We start from the raw sequence: 25,310 nt of genomic DNA, 5'->3' as shown, positions 1-25,310 counted from the left end.
TGGGGACCTCGACATTAGGCTGGGAAAATGCCTGTGATGAAGGGATTATTAGCGCCGCAGAACACGTTTCTGGACACCATAGCCACGCGGTTTGATGGCACTCGTGAGTTTGACCTGAACTATCTGTCTTTATCTTTGATGTGTGTTTGCTGGCCCGCTCGCGAGAAGCTCGGCAAAAGCAGCGCTTGTTCCGTGGTCGCTCAAATAGGCTCAGAGTAGCAAATAAAATAACAATAATAATGTTTGCTGGGAAAAGACAAAATATCTTTTGTCTTCAGTTCAGTGTAAATGTTGGATCCAAATGTTTGCTTACTTCATCTCATTATAGGCCAAGAGATGGGAGAAGGAGGCAGAGATGTGTCTGTTGAGTCTGGAGAGGTTTCAGCACCTCGGACAGCGGCGATCAGGGTTTAAACTGGGTTCTGCCTCAAGTCTCACTGGGTTTCCTTAAAAGTTTAAGCTGAATTGCATTTACTTGACCCGTTGGTTTTGCCTGTCATGGCCGGTTTTAAGGCAGAGAACAAAGTTTGCCACTCCACAACAAGAAAATACAAGCAGTTTTCCTTCTTTGCTCTAAACTCTGGGGGGGGTTTCGTCTAAGAGTCGTTAGGTCTCTTACATAAAAAAGTAGAAAAGAAAAAATCTTCTTCGTGTTTGTGTTCTTGTAATTCAAGAACATGCTGTTAGCCTGGGTTAAAGTTTAAAAGTGTGTTTGTTTATATTTCAAACTTTGGTGTCAGAAATAAATGGGAAACGTTTGTGAAACATGGTGAACTGTTTTACATGCAGCAATGATGCAACCATTATTTCCTCTTTTTTTCCCTTGAATTTATGCAATTGACTGATAAACACTTTGTGGTTGTGAATCATCTTACTGTGTCTATCTCAACTTTCATCCTGCGTAGCAAAATGAGCCGCTTTCTGAACGAGGAACAGATATGGACAGCTATTTTTATGTCTTTTCAAAGATCTTCAGTTGGACAATGGAACTGACTTTGACTGGGCCATTCTAACACTTGAATCGATCAATTTGAACTTCCACATTAGTTCAATGTCTCTGGGCTCCTTTGGGTTTGGGCAGAGTGCTACACTGCTGGATAGGACATGTAAAAAAAACACACAAAAATATTAAGTTGTAGCTCCAGGATGACTTTTTTATAGCAAATTAAAACTTCTAGGCATCAGCTTTCATGACCCTGCTGAGTAAAAGCATCCTCACAGCATGATGCTATGACTCCCTTGCTTTACCATGGGGATGGTTTGTTCTGTGTGATGTGCAGGTCCAGTTTTTCCACTACACATTCTGGTTTACATGTAGGTCAAAAAGTTCCACTTTGGTCTTATTTCACCCGCACTCGTGTCTACAATGTGAGACTTTGGGGGGAAAAAACCTGTTTGTGGTTACACTTCTCTTATTCTTCTTGCCACTTTTCCATAAAGCCAGTTTTTGTGCGGTGAGAAACTGTTGACAGATTCTCACGTCTGAGGTGTGGTGTTCGTGGCTCTTCCAGGGTTGCAGCAGCAGCTCTCTTCTCTTATCTTGCTCTGTCAATTTTCAGGCGACGCATTTTACCTTGATGAGTAATTTAAAGCTTGCAATGTCATTTTATGACCCAATCTTGCCACGTTTACCCTGAGAATAGTTACATGCATGGGGCACTCTACTTTCAAATCAAATGACCATTAAAGGTTAGTGGCGGCTCTGGAGTTTCTTTAAGGGCATCAGAGTAAATGATACACAGCACTTTTCTGAGTCATCGTTTTATGTATTATTTCTTCTCACCTCACCATTCCATGCAAATTTGCACCATTGCCACATAAAATCCTCGTAAAAGTCTTTGAGGTTTGTGGTTGGGATGTGGAAAAAAAAGTACTCTCACATGTACAAAGATCTTACGTTGTCTGTTTGTTCTTTTATTTAGATTCATAAATATCTATCAGGTGACTTACGGATTTTGTCAAAATACAATAAACGGTTCCCCCATTTTTATTCTTCATGTTCTAAATTGAATCTACCCCAGCCTTTTTTTTTCATAAGACCCTCTTCTACCTGTTCCCTGGGCGGCAGTATCACCTTTTTTTTTAATTAAAATTGTTACATCCATGGTGATAACACTTTTCTCCCACCTGAGCCATTATGCAACCTTCTGAAACATGTTCCTAACACCCAGAGAAGCTTGATAATAATCAGAGATATCCATTGAGATTTGAGACCCTATACCTATTGATCCAGCATCACTGTACAAGTAAGAACAGGCTAGTGTACAGTATGTCTAGCGGGAAACTGAAGAGAAAAAAAAAGCCTCTGCTGCCTGCATGGGCACGAGTTCTGCTCCCACATAAGAGAATTAGAGTGGTTCTGTGCAGCACAAGTAGTTTGTCAAGCTCCAAAGAGTGAGCTACTGTCCTTGAGCTGGTGAGGTGGAGGAAATTAACGCTGGATCTAAAGTGCTAGATGGAGCGGACCTGGAGGCAGCAGAGCCTGACGGTACAAATTGGGTCTGATAGCCTGGTCAAGAGCAAATATTAGTGCCGAACTAAGGTTTTATCACCGTGGGATCCCCCTTCGAGGCCATTCATCGCCCAGATTAGGCTTGGAGAGAGTGATAAATGGCCGAACCTTCGAGCGGGCAGCTCTTTAACAAGATCTCATTTGCACTCAGAGAAAAGGTTTATATGTTTTTACCGGTCGAACTTCAAAGGAGAGTATTTGTTTCCGTGCTTATAGTAGGTTTTACTGCGCTCCTTTTTCATACCTCAGCTAGTTGGTATAACACGAGTTGCCACCTTTGGAACCCAAGTCAACAGATACCATTGAAAGACCATTGAAAGACATATCCACTGTGTTCAGAACACAGTGGATATGTACTTACCTCTATGAATGTGTCCTATATTCAGAAGAGGGATAAGGGAACAATTTTTTATAAAAACACATTTGAAGTTAGCAGAAGTTACTTCAGTTTAAGTTACATAACATTGAGTCCATTTTGCTAATAGTATTACAAATTTAAACGCTGTTGCCGAGGTCAACGCATCTCTGTATATAGATGATTTTCTCTTTACAAATGTGTGGAAACATTGACTAGCTGTGTTCAATGGTGACTGTGTGAGAATGACACCTTCTGTCAACCTTACAACTGTGCAACCATCCAGGTGACTAATGTCCCCACCTGTCCGTCACTGCTACTGTATGGTGTGGGAGTGATGCTTGTTATAGTAAACCGTATGTTGTCGCCTGGCAATTACTGTAGTAATTTGAAGCGTGTCTCCTAATTTACCTGTTTTGCAATACTCTGTGCAACTTTCACATATTTATTTAAACAATGTTTACAGGTTGTGGGTTGTTCAAACTGATGGATTGTCAGCAACTGGCCAATAAGTGGTTGGTATTTGTCCCGAAGTACACGCCCCTTATCTGGAATAACTCAACTTCCGTGGACATTACTAGTTTGGTCACTGCTAACATGCTGTGATCACAAAGACTTTGAGGAAAATAATAGGAAGCCATATTCAAAATGGCTTCCCATTTTGAACATGCAATCCCAGCAGTTGTTATCCAGAACGTGAAGAGGGCGGAATTCAATGAAATCCCTTTAAAACCCAAACGGAGTCTGGAATAACTCAATAAATTGATCAAGGCCCGCAGACAAGCTTGAGCAGCTGAATAATATTGTGATCGTTCGTCTGTAAGGAGCTAACTGGTAACAAACATCCCAGTTTTTGTCATAACGACTCTTATTGACAGTGACATCAAAGATCAATAAGTGCAATTAGCTGTGCTTGATTTTATGTGTGCAAATTCAAATGGGAGATCTATAGCAGCATGAAAACATGTGCTGCATTAAATGTGGTATTTACATGTAAGTGTCTTTTTTAACTTACTCAAAAATGTCTAGCGTTTTATCCACTTCCGCTACCATTACAACACTGTTCAAGTAAACAGGACACTCCTTTACCAGATGAGGTGCTTTTCAAAATCATTGCTGACTTGAATTTTCAGATAACTCATAATGTCCATCATTGGGGGGACGGGACGGGCCAAAGTTAGCTGTGTTCTTGCCAAATTTAGCAGACATTTTAGTGTCTCGGTTCTAACAGAGGGAGTATTTAAAGCCTCCTACTGCGCTGCCTCCTCCCCGTTCTGTTCCTGCCCTTCAGACTGCCATTTTCTAACATTAATACACACTAGTCCCAGTTCCATAAAGACACGAGGGAAAGGAGTTGAGCCAGAAAAAGCAGAAAGAGTGTGTAGCACTTCCTGCTTTCCATATTTATGAGAAGATGTGTGTCTACGTGTGCACTCAGCTGTCTGACAATATTAAAATAGCAAAGCAGTTCTCCTGACTGCCTGATTAACACTTTTATATGCTGACTTTTTTCCAAAGTGGTCTAACACTATACTTACCATTTGCTTTCAAACAGGCATTTTAAGACCCAATTAAGAATGTTACACAATAGAGGAGATTCAAACTACACAGAGTCAAGTGTGGCCAGGGATTTTTTGTTGCCATCAATCCTCTGACCCTCCAGGAAGACAAAGAGAAATAATGACCAAACATGAAAGACCAGGGAGGTGCAAAACCGTTGTCCGTCCAATGAGGTTTACTTCCATAAATAGAGCCCAAACCGAAATGCAGCACCTTACAATTCTTAAATGGGAATTTAAAAGCATTTTGTTAGTCAATAATATGATACGAAGTTGGGATTAGTCCAGTGTGTTGTTGACCCCAGTCAGAGTATGAGTCTGGAAGAAATAATGAGAGTAGTTATGAGACTTTGACGGAATAATCAATCATCATTGACTGCCGCTGCAGGATGCGGGAGGTCTCTCACTCACTGGCAGTGAAGAGCTACAACTGTTCCAATTTTCTCCAAAGCTTAATTAATTCTGGGAAAGTTTTATCTATGATGGAAAAAAATTGAGCAGCTTGGTCTTGGGAGGTTAACCAGCTGCAACATTATAGCAATCTGAGACACTGTTGTACAAATCGTTCATTTCTTTAAAAAAAAAAAAACAAACAAACAAACAAAAAAAACATTCTTTCAATACAGTTTTGGTTTACAAAATATGAACAAAATTTGTACAGAAGTCCTTAATGGTAGCCCTTAAATTTGCTCACAAGTCTTTGTGAAAGATTAGCTGTTAATTGCATGTGATATGCTTGACACTGTCTCTTATTTCAAAGTTCAAAGTAAATTATTTACTTCTTTCACAATCACAATATGTACTTTAACATGGTCTGGTACAGTACAAGATCACATGATCAGCATAAACTAGCATTTCTTATATCTGGAAAGGAAAGAATTGAATTACACCTTAACAAAAAGAATTTAGTTTCCTAAAATTCTTTTTGGAAACTAAATTTCCAAAAAGAAATGTAGTTCTTTTTGGAACTAAATTGAGCAAAAACTATGAAAAGTTTTTTTTTTTTTTTTTTTTTTTCCCAGAGGAAAACATTCCAACATTTTATCCACTAATTGCTAATGTTGCTTAAAATAATTTCAGTGAGATGATTCATTTAAATCTCTAACATCAGAGGAAGTTTCTCCTGCTCCTCAGTTTCAGGTGTGAGATGCTTGAGGGGTTTTTTTTCCACTGAATTTCTTGAATCTCAGATGGTTCTTCGTGGATTTACTGGCATGCTTGTCAGGTTGCCTAGTACAGTTCTGCTTCAACTTTACTTTTTAAAGTAGACGGTGACAAATCTTTTCCAAGCACTCGCTGATACACAGTGAAGTTTGCGGTGATTTCTAGGATGGTGAGCTGATGAGGTAATAGGATTTTTCTAGATGTTTTCTTCCGTTCTACTTTTTAGGGTAAACTTCTTGGTAGTGACCAGAGCTTGGCTTGATGGCACCTGTTTGGAAGGTCTTTGGTGTGTAGGCTCTTTTCTGTACAGCCCGATTAATTAAGGTGATGGTCTTTAGTGATGGTCTATCAGAAAAGTGTGGATCAAGGACAGATTGAGCTCTGCCAGGTGTGGGCAAGGTATGATAGGGTCTTTAATCAATCTCCTGAAGTTATCTGTGAAAGGAATGATCATTTTTCAACATGCAGCACTCTTGACGGAAGACGTCCACTTGTAACAGACATGAATCCCAAACAAACAGGACTGACCACTGACATGTACGGTGGCACTGCTCTACCATTCGCACTGCTTGGCGGTATAATGAAAGAAAAAAAGTTGAGCTTGAGACACAGAGCTGATGAGCTGGATGTGCAACCCTGACACCATTTAATCATTTTTGCAAACCTTGGCTGAACGCAGGTGTCTATTAGACGTCTAAAAACCCATCTGAGATGTCTCAAAAGGAGTTTGAGAGCTGGTACTAAACCGCGCCAATGCAGTTTCTTACTTTCTACCTGAAATAATTAAGATTGAACAAACTCTTAACTAAGTATTCCTCATTTTGCTGGCTCATGCACACTTTTTAAGTCCTAGATTCCTTAGTGGACACTACAACAGACTCTATTATAAAACAACTGTATTAACAGTAAAATGCAACAGTATTAAAATCCTTACTTATTCCATGATTTAACACAGGACTTTTATGAGGTATTCCCTCCATACACACACCTTTATAATTTAATTTCAGCAAGCAATTTTTTCCCTCTGTCACTGTAAAAAGAGGGTTGCTGCGAATTCAAATGAGGTCAGCATCCCTTTCCGCTCCATCAAACTCGCAGAAATTTTTTGAATGAGAGCCTGCGCGTCACCAAGATTGTTCTGCCTTGTTACGCCACCTAATTAGAGAGATTCCTCTCCCAATCGGCATGTTTAATGGACTGTCCAAAACAATTGACAAACCGGGTTTCACCAGAAGCAGACTGGGCCAAGTCCTTCCATTTTTAGAGCAGGTTAATTATGGTTTTGTGAGAACGCGAGGGACGCCCTGTGATAGGAGTTTTTCAGGGGAAAGAAAAAAAAAAGGATATTGATGGAGAGATGGGGAATAGCTGAATGCAGCCGGGAAATCATGGGAATTTAATGGCTGGTGTAATGTGTCATTTGGGTGGGAGCCTGGGAGAACGTGTGATGAAGAGCAGAGAGCAGTGATTAAAGCTGTGGATTTGAGTGATAATTTTCTCTTTCAGTTATACGGCGTGAATTGATTACCACTATTAACCGTTCTGAGGAAAGTATTTGCCCCGTGAGAGAGGTCTTCTGTCCCCCCTTTCTTGTCACAAACAGTTTTGACGTCTCGGGAAATGCAAAACGGTTTTGTTTGAAAAAATGTCTTGAGAAAAAAAAAGAAAAAAATCGGTAACAGAAAACAATCTGAAAGCAGACAACTATTTCTTCATGCCGCTGTGTCTCTGTCAGGGTTTGCTTTCGTGTGATGAGTTCGGGTGTGTCCAACACGGAATCCAGGCAACAGGCTCATAATCTCCACTCTGTTGGTTCTTCACATGGAGTGATGAATATGATACCTCATTTTTGTTTTCCACACGTTGCTGTAACTCTATGCAAAAGAAAATTTGTACAGTTGCAACCTTGGTTTCCATGTTGTCAATGGTTACTGTGGCAACTGAAAAGTGACTTTTTTTTGTGGTTATATAACTGCTTTGTGACTGTTTTCTTAGAGGACCTGCAGAAATTCAGACGGAAAAAGGGGCACTATATCTTTCCATCCATCTCCCCACTTTAACCACCATTTTTTTCTATCACACTTCCTATCCGTTTTTCATCATCCTGCCTCTTGCAGCTCCCTCCCACTTGCTTGCTGCGGTGATTCTTGGCACCCCCTCGCCCTCTACCCTCCTAACACACTCATATGTCTTTCTTTGTACATTTCCTAACCTCCTCTTCTCCTTTCCCTTACCTGTCCACCTTCTCTCTGTCTCCCTCTCTCTCTCTCTCTCATCTGCTTCTCTTCCCGCTGTGCGGCTCTGCTGGTTTCACTTTCTCATCTCCTGTTCGCTCTCTCTCTATGTTCATTGCTTCCCAGTGCTTGGACACACACAGTAGGAATTATGCCTGTTCCTCAAATAGCCCCCAGAATGCTTCAGGAAGTGAGGGAGCTTGTCAATGAGCTGGAGAATGTTTTTTGCCCATCGAGTATTTGTTTCATACGGAGCAGAGGAACGAGCAGAAGTAAAGAACCAAAAAGGCTCCTGGAAATAACAGACTGCTTCGCCTAAAAGTGTGTGCAGGTTGATAAAAAAATATTAATGTATCGTGACTGTATGCTCGTTGTGATTTTTTGGTGAAGTTAGGGACTTAATGCATTGAGTTTGTATATTCTCCTTCTGCATGCACGGGTTCTCCCCTGGTACTCCGGCTTAGGTTAATTAAGTTCTCTAAATCAGCAGGCATAGATTTTAAATATTGAAAACAGACATATTACTGACTGGCCATACTGTGGGTTCATAATAATGAAGTAAAAGAAAAAAGTTCAGCGCCTGAGCTCCTCAGGATAAAGATTCATATCGTTCTTTAAGATGAAAACACCCTCAGGTGTTTTTCCTGTCAAACATTTGAGCATTTTCACAAAGCTGTCTTCCGTTCAAACATTAAATTGTGTAAAATCTCCTTTGCTCTTCAAATATTTTGTCCAGAATCACAGTATTTTTCCTGCCTGCGTTCCCAATTCATCTCCTCCCTTTCTCTGTGTACCTGTCAGATTACTTGAGCAGCTGTCTGGCAGCAGTGTGAGCACATGTTGAGATGATCTACGGGCTGCTACTGTAGCCAGTAAACCAAAAGGAAAATCTGAATGGAAGAAAGACAGGGAGAAACAGAAGAAAATGGTCACTGAACTGCAGAACTTGAAGACAAACTGAATGAAAGCAAAAGTCTCTGCCAAAGATTGTGAGTCTAAATTGGCACGGGTGGGAGAGCGCAAACACAGACAGATGATGTTTTTATGGAGGTGGGTTGTGGGGAAGAAGGTGAACGCAAGCAGGGAGGGAAGCAAACAAATGGAGTCTGGTGGAAATCCAAGGCTTGAAGAAGAGGAAGAGAAATTAGGTGCAGAGTTTCAAAATGGTGGATGGGAGGAAGGGAAGGCTGAAGACAGGTGAAAGGTTTGAAAAGTTGCTGAGACTGAGAAAAGGAGGATATATGGGGGAGCACAAGGGAGAAAACAGAGATGTGTGGAGTAGCGGGATGTGTTTCTGTTGGGGTAAGAAGGAAGAGAGGGAAGTAGAAAGAGAATCTAGGACAGCAATGGGTAAGGAGGAGAAGATAGTGAGAATATATTGCGACCCATGAATAAAGGTTAACACAGGTTATGTGCCATTATTTGCAGTAGATGCTGAGAGTGCATTTAAAGGAATTCAGAAGTGCAAACAAAGGATACAGACACTCTTCCCCCCAAAAAATGAATAATATTTAAATTAAAATTAGCACAAACCTCTTAATCAGGGCATAGACAGCATCAGTAAATTATTTTGATAACTGAACCAGTGTGGAATGCAGTTTGTACAACAACATATTGCTTATTCTAGTTGTTTGTCCAATTAACTTTGCAGAACCACTAAAAAATGACAGAGTAGCATATTAATATCTGTCACCATCTTGACCACAGAGGTTTGTAACTGAAGTAGGTCCTAATATCCACTTTATCATAGTGTGGACACTAGTGGAGGAGGAAAGAGCGCAAAAAGTATGTAGATAGTAATTTAATAATGCTGGTAGTTACGTAGTTTTGTGTATGTTTTTCATGGTGGCCTTGTTAGTTTCATCAGTTATTGAATGAGAGTTGTGTAAGCGCACCATTTTTGGCCACAGTGATATTTTTACTGTCACAGCAATTTAAGTGGATGTTTAGGAAGAAGCGGGTTTGCAGGGTTTTCATTCATCTTTTGGGTCTGTTGGGTTAAGGATGGGAATCCAGAACCGGGTAGCAGGAATCCAGAACCGGGTAGCAGAACCTGCCTGCCAAACGATTCCACTTGTCGGGTCCAATAACGTCTGACATTATTGTCCTGTCTGTTTTGTTACTTATTTGTGTTGTTAATTTTGCTGTTTTGTAAACCCCTGTATATTCAGTCAAGGAAAAAGAGAAAAATGACGTTCCATGGTCTGGAAGCTCTCAAAAGTTACAAAAAAAGAACCAAAAACCAAAAAATAAACTTCTCAGTTGCAGAGCTTCAATCCCAATAAAAGGAGAAAATTCCTCCAACACCCTCAAACAGATTTGTGTGAATATAAAGTCTTCGAGCATATTATTGTCTTCCGCCATAAGCCCCCCCAGGTAAACTCCTTCGGTCCTCCTCCAGGTAAAACTAGCACCATGTTAATGTGAATAATCTCTATCTCATGTTAAGATTTGCAGTCATATTCAATAAACCAAAAAAAAAAAAAAAAAGGGTTCTGGTTCGTTCATCAGATTAAAACTTTTAGAAACTTAAACATATTTTTCATTCGACCCACTTTTCTCCATTAAGAATATGCATTTTTTTCATTGGTTTGATGTAATACTCTGGTCTTAAATATGTTTTAATTAGCTGTAAGCAAACATTCATTATCATTTACAAAGCTTTAAAACATCAATCCGTGTGGAATTATGTGAGTCGAGTTACTGAAACTCATAAATATTTCATTAAAATTCTAATTTATTGAATATGATTGAAGTTGGGAGTGGACCGCCTGAGAAATATGGAGATTATGCCCCATTTCAATGAGAATCGATAAGGAATCAGATACTGATAATGGAATTGATATGGCTGAAATCCTAGCATTTCCCATTCCTAGCTGTGGCATCAGTTTGAGTCTCTCTTGCCTCCAGGAAAACACTTACTATACACAGTATGTCAGCTGCGTAACCCCTGTAATATAAATATTTTGCTAGTTATATGTCTTTGTAAACGTTAGGTTTCTGTTAGCACCGTTGTCCTTTGCTCTCCGAGTTGCTACCAGAAGTGCTTTAGGCCTTTGTCAGGAACACAGTTGCCTCAGTCTTTCTTTAACCAGAGCCTCAGTGGCCCCTGACAGTCGGTCCCTAAACAGAGACCTACAGTTGTCCGGGTTGTCCCATCACAGTGTCATCTCTTCTATGACATATCTGGGTGTGTCATAGAATGGATTGAGCTACAGTGTAAGCTGAGTGTATCTTAAAATATTATGACAAGCTTTCCAAAAATTCAATTAAAGCAAGAGTTATGGAGTTTAGTTTCAACAAATCGCATAAAAAGTTAAATGCTTCCTACAGAATGTAAAACAAGCATCTGATTCCTCTTGAGAACCGGACGCACAATCTTGTACTCTCTGATTTTCTATTTGTAGTTAAAACCGAAGGCGGCTTTTACTCAGCAAAGCTTGACTTGTGACATAAAGCAATTTAGACAACCAGGTTGCTCAAAAAGTGAGTTATCGAAGTAAAAAATTAATTTTTCTACATCGATGCCGTCTTGCTGGATGTCTCATAGCACTGCTCATGTTTGCGTGTGTGAACGTCTGGAAATGTGTGCGTGACTCATTAGTTTACTGTAATTACGCAAACGTCTGAAAATGTATTTGTTGTCCAATTACTGTGCCAAACGTTCTAGTGCATATGTACATTATACTGGCCAGCGTTCGCTGTTCAGCTGCTCATCAAGTGGCAGCAGGAAACACTCAAATCCACAAGCATACACTTTTTCACAATCTGTCAAACCTTCATTGTCCACTGCCATGTGTAATGAGTATTGTGCCGGATGTATCAGCTGTCTATCAGCACAGCTCAGCCTTGTGGCACCGTGAGTGAATGTTAGTATAGCAGGTCTGTGTGCCATCGTAGATATTCAGGTATAAACAGCTGCTTAGCTTTGACTGGCTGTCCAGAATGAGACTCAATTGGCTAATTAACCATGATAAACGTCAACCTGCGTGAGGTTTTTTTTCTTTTTTCTTTTCGTCGTCAGTTCAGAACTTCCCAAATCTTCACCTTCATTCTGAATAAGTTTTTTTTTTAAACTATATCATTAAATGCAACAAACAAAATGTAGCTGAGTGTAAAGTGTCGGGCTCTGTTGCTCTCCAGTGTGCAGTTAAATGGGAAGCTCACCGAACCACATGACCTCTATTCATCCAACCCACACCAGGCCTTCATGTGCCTGACCTGAAGATCCCATCATGCTGCGGATCGCTGTGTTAAAAGACACATCATCAGTCCTGTGTCCACTGAGAGCAACTCTTTCACAGAGCTGGAGAGGCGCCACTTGACCAGTTGCATTAGTTTCCATTATTGAAGTTTTTAAAGCTGGTGTTGGGGTGAGGGGAACTGTAAGGTTTAAACACGCATGTCTCAAAACCACAGCTTCGTTGTCTAAAGACATGCTGGTTAGTATTCAGTTTATGCATGGAGCTCCTATTCTGTTGTAGCTGAAAAATCCCCACAGTTGCATTTTTGACTTTCACATTGAGTTCAAACAATAAAACCCCCACAAAGAAAATCCCCTTGCAAATTCTGCTTTTTTCTTTCTTTCTTTTATTCCATCCTTAAACGTCATTTCAAGCCATAGTCATGCGTTTTTGGAAAACTTCTGCTGAAAGCCAAATTCGGTCCCAACTTCCAGGCTCAACAAAAGAGTGAAAAAATAACAGCTTTTAGAACGGCAGCTTAATGGTGGCCGTAAAATTTCATCAGTCCCCACAGACACTGTGCTCAAATGTTGTCCTCTTCAGCACTCAAATGTCAAAAATTATGGCTGACATAAACATGTTTAAAACCTACTGTAAAAAAATTGTTTGGCTCTAAGATTTCTTATGCGTTCCTTATTGTTGATTCTGTTTTTATCCAATTTTGATATGCTCCAAGTCAGACGCTTTAGCCTCATAGGAACATCACTGTTGGAGACAAACTCCTACAGTTGTGGTAAAAAACAAACAAACAAAAAGATTCTATTGTTTGATTGTTTGTTAAAAAATGAAGTAAACAGAGAGTGTGCTTTTTTTGCCTTGTACTACACCACTTACAGTGTTAGAGTAATTAACTAAAGTCCCCACTGACCAGAAAAGCTTTTGCTCACTTTCCATTTCCTCTCGTTTCTCTGCAGACAGTAACTTCATCCTGGCCAATGCTCAGATGTCGAAGGGCTTTCCCATCGTCTACTGCTCTGATGGCTTCTGTGAACTCACAGGCTTTTCTCGGACAGAGGTCATGCAGAAGAGCTGTACCTGTAAGTTCCTGTACGGGCCCGAGACCAGCGAAAGCATCATCCTGAGCATCGACGAGGCCTTGGAGGAGCGCAAGGAGTTCAAAAATGAAATCATGTTCTACACAAAGACAGGTATTTTTGTTTCATGTTTTTTTATTTTATTTTATTCCTTCCGTTTTCATTTTGTCTCATGTTTACAGATGCAATGCCTTGGAAATGTGTTCACAGTCTTAGAACATTTTTATAGTTTGGGACGTTATAAGCACAAACTCTGACATTGTATTTTATCAGGCTCTCTTCTTCTGGATTTCTTTCAATACTGGTTTCCTTCTGGCCATTTTTCCTTCTCTGGGTTTCTGAAATACATTGATGGGTCTTTTCTCGACCCACATGAAAAGAACCACAGCCAACGTCGCTTACCTGTTCAGCCCAGCTCAGGAAACTAAATTCTGCACACAGACAGTTTTGCAACTAAGAAGCATCTCAGGAAGATCTCCTAAAGAAGATTAAGACACCACCTGCAAAAAAAAACACACAGTTCAACAAATTCCTCCTCTCTGGGGCGAGAGCAATAAACCTTTAAATGAAAAACAACTAGTAATACAATACTACTAATGAAAGAAAGATTACCTAATAATTCTAACATACATAGTCACAGGTTGTGTATAAATACTTAAAGGCACGGTGCATAACTGCTGCATTCCTCTGCCATCCATCAAACGGGAGATTAAACCAAGGTCATTTGACAAGCTTTGAGATTTATAAGAGATAATCCATACAATGGCTTTAATGTGGGACTTTATCTTTTTATGTTTCCATTAATGTGTTACTTTGTCATTAGCTGAGGAAACTTCATTTGGGCCGAGAAATTGATTGATGGATGAATGAAATAATAAAGACGGAAACGGACATTAAATGTCTTTTATTGATCTGTGCCCATTTAGCAGCGATAAATCAATGTCGTAGGTTAGAAATGCGCCACTTATGGTCCAGCGTTAAAATATTAACAGCTGCCAAGTCCTGACTGCTCGGCCTCGTCTCCATCCGTCACATTCAGCCCTTCCAGCTGTGGTGTCGTGTTGCCTTTCTGATAAGGCGGTGACAAGATGAAAAATATTGAGCATATTAAGTCTTCAGCACATGTTTTATTTGTTGAAATTTAATATGGTACCAAATGGTCTGACATCTTTATTTAAAGGTTTTTATTATTTTTTATTTTTATTTTTTCCAAACTGGAATCAGATCTGTGCACCAGTGAAAATAGTGATGAGATGAAATGGGAACTATTATATAAAGAGTGAGGTTTTCATGAGTTTATGTTCCAGAGTTTTGACATAAATTTGAAATCACTTCTTAGCAAATGCCACTTCAGTGTCGGAGTTATTTTAAAAAGGTCTTGGATTCTCTATGTCCTCAGACAAACAAAAATATGTATGCACATTGCATAACATACATATACAGGGGTCTAATAATGTGCTTTAATTGTTCATAATCATTTCTTTAAAAAAATGTCCCTTGAGTTCTCCTGACTACAAAGAATAAACAAATAACTAAATAAATCAGAGCACAATAAAATAGAAAAAGAACCCACCAAAAATTTTAAATAAGAGTATAAAAATAAATAAAATAAGAAAATGTATCCACTAAATGATGTAGGAGTTTTACACTCAGACATTGCTAAGCTCCTTTGACATGTAGCTGGAAAATGACTTACTGTGCTGATGCTGAACAAAGCACAATATTAATGAAATGCAACAAGTCAAAAAACAAACAAACAAAGAAAAACAAGACAGCAATTTCAAATGAGACAAAAACACCCAGCAGTTAAAATATTGTAATTTACTGAACAATTTGCCAAACAGAGTAACAATGGAGAAGCAACACAATTAGAGAAAACACAACTATAATAAACTTGTTAATCAAAAGGAAGCGCTTTAGTTAACCAATAAAGAAATAAAAAAACTAAGAATGTGATCAAATAATACTATTGAAATAAAAGTAACATAGTTAACTTTGTGGAAGAAAGTTTACTAAGCAGCAGCAGATCCAGACCTAATTCTGGATCCATCATTTCTGTTCTTTTTCACGTCTTAAACTTTTTTAGATTTGGTTTTCTCCATATTTTTCTCACCCTTTATTTTTAAAAAGAGAAATAAGCTGATTTGATGCACTGATTTTGTGGTGCAAATTGGTGGAGGAATGACTTTATGGGGCTCGTTCTAGATGAAACAGTAATAACTAACCCAACAAGAAAATGATGTTGGTCTCTTTGCACCTTTGTTATTTCATACCTCTGTAATTCTGGATCCATCACACTTGAAACATCATGGGGCTTTCTGTACCAACTCTGTGCTAGTTTGATATCTGCCTCAGGTTAAAAATAATTACATTTATTAAAATTTGATCTGTAATCGTAATTCAATTCTACTATGCAAAAATGTGGTGTAAAGACTCCAATACATAATACCTAGGAAGTTGCCTAAAGTTGTTTTTTGTTTCTGATTTGGGATCTAAAGAATCAGAGACTCAAAGCCACATTCAGTGGAAACACTGCATTATGTTTTCAGAAAATACCATGCAACTAAATTTCATTTTGTGGAATATTTTAAGCATTTCATGAATGTTAACCACTATAGAAATACTTGATTACAAAATTAGACAATGAGCTAAGTACACACAAATGATTTACATTGGTTTGTTGCGAGGCATGTCAATATGAGGCATGTCCTCATATTGACAAAATGCCAATATGAGGACATGAATCGGGAGCACAGACATATGAAGGGTCGACCTGGAGCCCGGCAAAACAATACGTTTCCAAGAAAACACAAATATTCATGAAAAATGTCACATTAACTGGAGATTTGTTTTTTTATTGCTGTGTTTAATGTTATTTTTGCACCTCAGGGAAAGTGCAGGTCCAAGACAGCTGCTGTAAAGTCTGTTAACGATGCCATGTGGTATCGTAAAATGGCTCATTCTATGCTGATTGTACTAAATGCGTGGCTCTGATTTACTGCTTTTCTGTGCATTTACTTGATTACCTTTTAAATTAAATTTAGCTGGTAGCTCGGTGTTGTTTACAGACACAGACACACACAGCTTAGCTATTACCATCACAGAAGATCTCCTTTCAGTTACTGATGCATCACTCTGTTTTTTTTTTTCCCTCTTTCTCTTTCTCGTATGTTTCGCACCTCCACATGGTTCTGCCGATTCGTCTGTCTGCCTCCCACTACTCTGGCTCTCATCCCTTGCACTGCTCTTTTGTTTCAGCATCCCCTTCTTTTTTCATCAGCCACAGCAGAGTCCCGAAAGCAAACGAGGCTGATTGAATCAGTTTGTCCTCCATCTGTCTGTCTGCAGGCCTAAGAAAAGGGAGCGCGGCGTGTTCGCAATCAGGGAAGCTCCTTCTCGTGCTGTGTGCTTGATCGTGCCGCCGCCCCTCACAGACACGCAGACTTTCCCGCTCACATCAACACACGCAAAGACCAAAACACTGTGATTATCGCCTTGCAAGGAGATTTTCATGAGTGGGAGTAATGAGAGGAGACTCCGTAGGAAATCCCTCTTGATCAGGAATTCATTTCAGCTTCCAGAATGAGAGAATTAATGCAGGTTCCTGTGGAAATGCAGTGTCATGTAAAATCATAGGGCCCCTCAATGAAAGCCTTTGTGGTTTATGTTATAATGCTGCTACTTCATGAAAAGCAGACCTGGAGAGTTGCTTTGATTCTTTCATGCTTGTTCGAGAAATCCTTGGATCTCCCATGGCAACCATTCCGGGTTGCCTAAATGCGAGGTCTCACAAATTTCCACAAAGCTCCTCATTGGAGCTGCAGTCTCCAAGCTGCTTTTCTGCCTGAAAAATCACTCCGGCCCCGTGCCTCCCCACTCAGCTCCTCTAGACTAGCCAGCAGCAATTAGCAAACATCTAGTGGGACTGCAAGTCTTCTGAGCTTTTTACAGGATCTACTTCTCAGTCCGACACTCCTAAGAAGTTGCAAACGGCATCATGGAAAGGCTATGTTGTGAAGATGTGTTGAAGGCGGAGTGTCAGAAGGCGTAGGGACTTCTTAAAGAGACAGGAGCCAATTTCAGTTTGTCAAGGCGAAGTCAAACTATTTTCATATCATGTTTGATATGTACAAAATTTTATGACGACTGAAAGTATCAGTTACTTTTTCACACAAAGGTCTACCACATCACATCCACATAATGACAACATTGTTACTCAACATTTTGAAAGAAATTCCCTAGTAATTAGAAATCAAGCATTCCACCTCACAGAAAGTAATCGAAACGTGAATGGTACATTGTGGATTTTCTATCTGCTTGCTTGGGTTGAATATTAATTGATGGATGGATGGATGGATGGATGGATGGATGGATGGATGGATGGATGGATGGATGGATGGATGGATGGATGGATGGATGGATGGATGGATGGATGGATGGATGGATGGATGGATGGATGGATGGATGGATATTAAATACTATTGAGTATGTCACTGAGATAATTTGAAAAATTGACTGGTAAAAATAGACTGACTGTCAAAACAACAGGCAATAAAAAAGCCTAGTGCACCATGAGCAAGGGAACTGAAAGGAGACTAAGAAACACAGGGAAGACTGAGGGAGCTGAACCAAAACACAAACTGAATGACAAGGTGAGAGGGAAACGGCTGAGACTAACCTCAGAAAATAATCCAAAATGCATAGGAAAGCAAAATTAAATAAGAAACTGAACGCAAGGAATACACTAGTGTGGACAGAGCCTGATGACTACAATAAGTAACAAACAATAACAAATAACACACTTGTAGTTGACTGTGACATGTAGGGAACAAGAAAACTCCACTATTTACTTTGTAGGTTTTCTCTGTTTGGAAAACATGCATTTTTTAGCTGTAATTATATAATCTAAGTCAACTTCCTGTGTGTATTTGGCCAAAATGAGTTTCTACCTCATAAAATATTCAGCACTAATCTTTCAAAGCTTCTACCGAAGCACTAAAAAAAAAAAAAAAAGCAATCGATTCAACAAGAATGGGACCTGGGAGATAGTTTTATCTTCTGTTGTGTCTGGGGAACTCTGGCTCGGGCTATTTAAAGGCTCAGCCTCTCTCTGGCGACTTCCAGCTGTAGACAGACTCATTAGTACGTCCAAGAATGTATAGAACTGTTGCTTTGTGTACACACACACACACCCACACACATACAGTTTAGACACACACAAACACACACACACACTCATGCTGTAGATCCATTCAGAAAGTAACCAGAGATGGTGTTTATTAGTGTTAACAAGGACGTTCTTCCATTTCAGCTGCTCTGTTCTGGTGTCTCCTGGACATTGTGCCCATTAAGAATGAGAAGGGTGACGTGGTGCTGTTCCTGGCCTCATTTAAGGACATCACCGACACTAAAGCCAAAGCCATTCAAGAGGACAAGAAAGAAGGTAGACATAAACTAGGTTCCACATATATGTTCATTGCTGTTTTTCATTATGTTACTTCATCGTTTGGTGCTAAAGTAACATAATGCATTTTGATGATCAAGATGAGTAAGGTTGTTAATAAGGCTATGCACAGTTGGCGCAGTTGGTAGTACTGCTGCTTTGAAGCAAGAAGGTCCTGAGTTCAATTCCCGATCCGGAATCTTTCTGCATGGAGTTTGCATGTTCTCCCTGTGCATGCGTGGGTTCTCTCTGGGTACTCCGGCTTCCTCCCACTGTCCAAAAACATGTGTGCATACATGGTTGTTTGTCCTGTCTGCCTCTGTGTTGCCCTGCGATGGACTGGGGACCTGTTAACAGAGAGGCACCAGTAACCCTCCCGACTCCAATAGGTTGTAAGAAAATGGATGAATAATAAGGTTATTTTCTATATTAATATTTATCACTGAAGTGGAGATGTGTAGCTAGATGACTGGTGTAACTTTTCTCACATGTGCAATTTATATGCACTTTATGGCATACATGAATAGTTTGTATAAGCAAAGTCCTTCAGAGACTTGTTTTATGCTCGACATATTTGTACATGTGGTCGTTTTTCAGGTTACTTCTTTTAAGATCTTAGCTGCTCCTTACCATTTTTTTTCTTTTGATTGTCCTACTCTAACTGCTGGCCTCTAACAGCCAACATTCAGGTGTGCTGAAGATTTTTGGTTTAGACAGTCTGACGTCTTGTATCAAATCTTACAAAACCACTGGGTGACACACTTGAGCAAAAAATGTCAAAATTTTAAGACACGGAACTGTAAAAGAAAAGAAAGAAAGGAAGAAATTAGAGCCCTTCAAGCAGCCTGTTGCAGTTTGTTGTAAACCAGACTTATTTTGCAAGGTTTAAGATATCCTAAATTTGTTCAGGCTTTCATGTTTTTCTTGGAGAGCCAAGATTTCCTATTGCACACCTTTAATGAGAGTGATTCTTGTGCAATCTTATTCTGATTGAATAGGCACATGCTTTTAAAACTTTAGCAGCTTATCGTCTGCTCTCTGTGTGAACTTTACTGATGCTGGCAGTCATTTTTCTATCTCCTCCACTTGCAAACTGCTTTCCTTAAACTGAAATGACAGAACTACGATTTCTTTGATACCGATTTAAATCCTAGTTGCTGGAAGGTGGATGCTTAATATTCAGCACCACAGGTAGATTTGTACAGAGAAATTGAACAGTGCCTTCTGCAGATTTGCATGTTTTTGCTTACATTGCTCAAATTCTTCCATATTGTTAAACTTGATATGCCAGAATATGTTGAAAAAAATTGTCTTGGGGCGTCCTACTTTTTCCACATGACTCACCTCACTATAATTTGTTTGAATTTTTTGAGCTTGTCTAGTGATGTCATGCAGACATTATAGTGATCAATGAACTTTAGTCTGATGCCTGGCGTTCACTATTTTTTTATCATTCAGGTTGATTGCCGTTTTACATCTTTCAACGTCGGACGGGGACCTCAGCTGATGCATATCACAAAATTGACATTAGAAGGGCATTTCCACCCAAGCTGGGGACACCTTACACGTGACCCACTTAGCTATCTCTTGGGGCATCAACCAGAAGAAAGAAGGAAACCGAATCTTTGCACTCAGCAGACATTTGCTCTACCAGCCTGATTGGCTTTCTATCATACATTTTCACTGTTAGCTGCCTCCATCACAGCTTTGTTTCTCCCCCCACTTCCTTGTTCCTCCATCACCGCTACTTCTCATCTCTTCCAGCTGTTTTTACCAGAAACTGTCCATTCTCGCCTCAGCTTTCTACTCTTACATGTATTTGCCCCCTCGTACACAACACTTACTCCTCTCCACTACTCCCTCCCCACGAAAGGCAATAGGAGTGTCGGGAATTTCATTAGATCTAAAAATAAGTGCATCTCAGTCTCGGTGCTCCTGTAGCTGTGTGGCCCCCAGAGCTGCACCGTGCCACGGATGGGCCCCTGTCCGCTCGTCTTGTCTGGGGTCCAAACGAAGCACACAGGGGGTGCACAGACTTTCCAAAGGGAACGCTCGCAAGCGGTTTTGACTTTTGATCTTTGGCGATGTCATTGTCTAAAAGACCAGTTTCTCAAACCAATCTGGCCTCAGTCCCTTCCTGTTGGCTCACATCAGTGAAGAAGCGGGGCTGGATCGAGTGGCAGTGATGTGATTTCTGTGATTACCCCGGTCCTCTGACCAAACTCATCGCTCCTGCACAATCTGACAATCTCCTACTGCAGTACAACTAAAAAGAAAGGCGCACAGGGGCATGATTGCCAGCTCACATCGCTATAATTACTCGCAGTAAATACAACATAATATACATAAATACCTTTTTCCTGAAAGCAGAAAACTGAGTTGGCAGAGCATTATTGGCCAATGCTATGTTACTAAAATTTAATATGCTTTTGGCTGTACAAAGGTGACATCTCTAACACATTTTTGTTTTTGTAGGTATAAACAAACTACTTATTCTCCTTTTGAATATTCATGTTTTCCTATTTAGGACAGAATATTATGTGTTTTTCATCAAGCGTAATGACTGATTCAATCATCAAGAGTTAACCTTGGGGGGTAGATGTTGTTGCAGATGGGTGTGTAGCACCAACATTTTGTGTGTGTGTGTTTACAGAGCGACGACGCGGCAGGGTGAAAACCGGCTCTTCATTCAGCTCGACTCGTCTGCGGGGCAGCACCGTGCTCTACCACATCTCTGGACATCTCCACAGCAGGGAGAAGAGCAAGATTAAAATCAACAAGGTATCGTCACGTTGTGCAAACAGCAGAGCGGGGTGGGAAAAGGCCTTTCAAACAAGGGTGAGGGTCACCGTGTGGAGAAAGGGGAGCGCTGACGGTGTTGTTGAAGCGCCGATGACAAAATCAAGGGCAGACAGGTGGGATGTCTGAATGTTAGCGCTTCCACAAACTGCAGCTGAACAGTTTGGACTGTAATGCGAGCATTAGTGCCTCATTAAAAATAACCACAGAATACCATTGCTCTTAAACTTGCCTGTCTTCCCCTTTAAACAGGTAAACAGGATTGTGTGAATTAGGTAGCACTTTCACTAAACCACAGCACAGATGATTGTAAAACCTGTTTTTAACATGCTGCTGTAATGTTTAAATGCACAACACATAAACGTAATAATGGCAGACTTTAGTCATAGTTCTGTGTGTCACCTCAGTTGCTGAAAAGTTGTGTCCCCATTGCTGCTGTGCTTTCTTACCACCTTTTTGATTTGGATCTTGATTATTTCTGATGTTGGGTTGCATCTGTTTGTTTACCTTTCTGATTTCTGTTTCCTTGTTTATCCCGTTTCCTCCGTTCAGCTTCAGCTCCTTCTTTCTGTCACAGCTGCACCCTGTTTCTAATCAGCCGCCTGCTTCTTGTTGAATAATCAACTCTCCAGGTTAAACATGTCTCAGTTAGTCAATTCTCACTGTTACCTCTGGTATGGTGCAAGAACCTGGTGGGTTTTTCACCTGGACATTGATTTTTATACATTTTTCTAATCATTCAGTAAATTGTTGGGGGTTTTTCAACCACCTCCATCCTCTGTGCATTTGGGTCCTTATCTTCACTGTTCTATGACCCAGACTAATGGCTAGCAAGCCAACAATTGGCTATTGGAATGGTTTTACAACCTACATCTAGCCTTTTCTCAAACTGGAGTGTGACATCATAGACCATCTGCTGTGGAGTTTACTGAAAAAAAAAAAGAAAAACTGACAGCAGCAGTTTGAAAACGTATGTTGTGCAGCATCGATGAGAAAACGCAAATAAAGTATGGAGTCTTCGCAAAGACAAACTCAGTGAAGGGATCCTGTTGTCTTGGTCTTCCTGTTGAAAATTGAGGCTCTGACTTCTGACCTCCTCACCACAAAATCAGCACAGAAGAGAAAAATACAACTTATCCTTTCCTTGAAGTGTTTTGCAAAGGGGACAATAAGGACTTTAAGCTGGAGAGTCAAGGAGAAGGTTTGATGCGGTGTCAAGCGAACACAGGGCCTATTGAGAAGCAACTAAACATTGATGACTTGGCGTGCAGCTTTTGAACAAATACTATGTACTAAGGCTGTATTAGCTCTATTAGAAAATCGGACAGTGAAGGGGAGAATTTGAAATGACACCAGTCACAGCTTATTGGAAGTCCAACAAGGCTATGTAAAACTAGCATAAGTATTATGTATCCAATGGGTATAAAACAGCTGATTTTACAATGAGAATCTGGAGTTGCTGCTCAGAGAGGTGCTCTGTTTTTATACACTCAAATTTTATCCCAGAAATTCTGTGCCTACAAGTCTATTTGATTATGTGGACAGAAGAAAAAATACCTACAGGAGTAAGAGTGAATCACAAAAAACACATAGAAAATAGTTACCATGTAAACAATGAGCTCATCCAAAGTAAGGGGGGAAAGTTATAAGTTTGAGATGTTGGATGGTAAAGATTGACTTTTGAATGGGCTGCATTTCTTAATTTTTCCAATTAAAATTCTGTTTTGTTGTGTTTTTTGGCTGCAGACAAGACATGCAACTGTTTGTCACTTGTGCATACAGCTCAGAAACTTCCTTTAGGAACCTCAAGGGTTATTTTTACATTATTGTTTTAATACCCAATAGCCAGTGCCAATTCAAATACTGAACTCAGTGTGTGCTGTTGTAGTATGTCATTAAGGAGTATAGAACATTATTGCATGCAGTATTTTGTAGTTTTTTCAGCAACTGAACACTAGGTAACTTTTTTCTTTTTTTTTTTTTTTTTTTTCTGGTTTTGTCCAGAATGTGTTTGGGGATCCACCGGCTCTACCAGAATACAAGGTTGCAGATGCCAAGAAGTCCAAATTCATATTGCTTCACTACAGCACATTTAAAGCAGGCTGGGACTGGCTGATTTTGCTTGCTACCTTCTACGTTGCTGTGACAGTGCCCTACAACGTGTGCTTCATCGGCGACGATGATGATCTGACCCGCAGCACCACTGTCAGCGACATCGGTGTGGAGATTCTCTTCATCATAGGTTAGTTGCAGATTACCAGCCGCTTTACTACTTGCGTTGATGACCCAGGGTGCAGCTTTTAGTTTAACCAAACTCTACTTTCTTTGTTTTTTAACACCAGACATTATTTTTAATTTTCGCACCACTTTCGTCAGCAAGTCCGGCCAGGTAATCTTTGACGCTCGACAGATATGCATCCATTACCTGACGACGTGGTTCATCATCGACCTAGTGGCCGCACTGCCTTTTGACCTGCTCTACGCGGTCAAAGTCAGCGTGGTAAGTTGCCCCCTGGATGCCGTTTCAACCCTTTTTTAGATTCTGTTCAGTCTTTGATATAAACAGCGGCTTTAAATAAATCTTTTGGTGAAGAAAGCAGCTGAAACATGGAGCAAAGAATGATTAAAAAAAAAAGGAAAGTATGTAAAAACAAATAACTTTCAAGGTTACTTTGAAATGAAAAAAAAAATAATAATAAAGTCACGATTAATGCGTTGCCCAGTAACAGCAGCCTTTAGCTGTACCATCTCTGAGAAGAGTTACACAATTTCAATCCTGTTTCCCGATCTGCCCCACAGCCTTATTTTGATTTGGCATATTGACTCCATCGTGCACGAGCGCCGGCCAAACAGTCCCACATCATTAAAACGTTTTTCTACCCTTCCTCAGTCAAACACACGGCCCCCTTAAGAGTAGCTGAGAGCAGGATGAAACACAGATCTGGAGCAATTAGGAAGAGTGTTGTGTCTTACCCCGGGGTGACAGATATTAGCCAATCGAAACATGGTACTACAGGGGGCTTTTGATTGGTTGCCTTTAGAAGTTTCTACTGTTTGGTCCCTAATTTAGAAGAAACAAAAAGATGCTTTGACTCTGACATTTACTTAGCATAGAGTGAATCAAATTGTCCAACAATAATTGGCGTGTTCTGGAGGGATGCACTTCGGCATCCACTCATTTATGAATAGCTAGATTAATTATCATAATTATTATAATCAGAAGCATTATTAGTATTTATGGTGCTGGCTCTATATGCAGTTTGTTACTCTGAGGAGAGGCAGGGTGCCTGGAAAAAAAAATGTTTGAATGTGAGAGCTTCATTTGGTCTATAATCTTTAATATTCTCCATGTTTGTCATTTTTGATCTACCAACCAGTTCTATTGGATTTGTAATTATGTATTGCAGAGGCCTAATGCTAGTTTTTTTTTTTGGGGGGGGGTTGTTATTATTCCCCTCCAAAGTAAGCTTTGATGCAAATTCTGGATCATTATTCCTCTGATGCCCATAAATATGTTCACGTCTCCTCCATCTGACTCAAACTATCACAGAATGTAAATTGCTTAGCTCTGGGAAACCAGCAAGCCTCAATGAAAAACTTGATGTCAGCGTTTGTGTCAAAAGCGAAGCGGGTTCAACATTAAAATTGACACAGTTGATGCTCCTAATCAACACCTTTCAAGCTCCACTAACGTCTGCAGCTACCCACATGAGCAAGTCAAAGGCCTTGTAGAGAAAGGTTTTTATGGCCACAATGAGAAGAAATATGATTTCAAAACATCAAAATAAGACTTTTAAATTCAGCTTCAACTCAAATAATTAGACATTATAAAATAATCTGAAATAACAATTTAAGTTTTGAGAACATTTAGTTCTCAAAAACTTACCCGCAAAGACTTGAAGCTGTGACATAAAAACCAGAAAATATTTTATGATGGAAACAGATTTCAGAAATGCATATTGTCTG

General features: G+C 39.9%; 1 protein-coding gene across 1 annotated transcript in view; it reads left to right on the top strand.

Annotated features, from left to right (window-relative positions):
• Positions 1-25,310, top strand: part of kcnh8 (potassium voltage-gated channel, subfamily H (eag-related), member 8) — a 52,189-nt gene continuing 26,879 nt past the window's right edge. Inside the window, exons 1-6 of the mRNA XM_055058930.1 lie at positions 1-103; positions 12,983-13,216; positions 18,414-18,545; positions 21,199-21,326; positions 23,349-23,586; positions 23,687-23,844. Coding sequence (XP_054914905.1) covers positions 28-103; positions 12,983-13,216; positions 18,414-18,545; positions 21,199-21,326; positions 23,349-23,586; positions 23,687-23,844 — 966 coding nt within the window. The 5' untranslated portion in view covers positions 1-27. The remainder of the gene's footprint in view (positions 104-12,982; positions 13,217-18,413; positions 18,546-21,198; positions 21,327-23,348; positions 23,587-23,686; positions 23,845-25,310) is intronic.

Source organism: Poeciliopsis prolifica, unplaced genomic scaffold (genome assembly GCF_027474105.1).
Source record: "Poeciliopsis prolifica strain line A6 unplaced genomic scaffold, Auburn_PproV2 SCAFFOLD052, whole genome shotgun sequence".
Taxonomy (NCBI): domain Eukaryota; kingdom Metazoa; phylum Chordata; class Actinopteri; order Cyprinodontiformes; family Poeciliidae; genus Poeciliopsis; species Poeciliopsis prolifica.
Note: the sequence above shows the minus strand (reverse complement) of the source record. Positions and strands in the feature narration are given on the sequence as shown.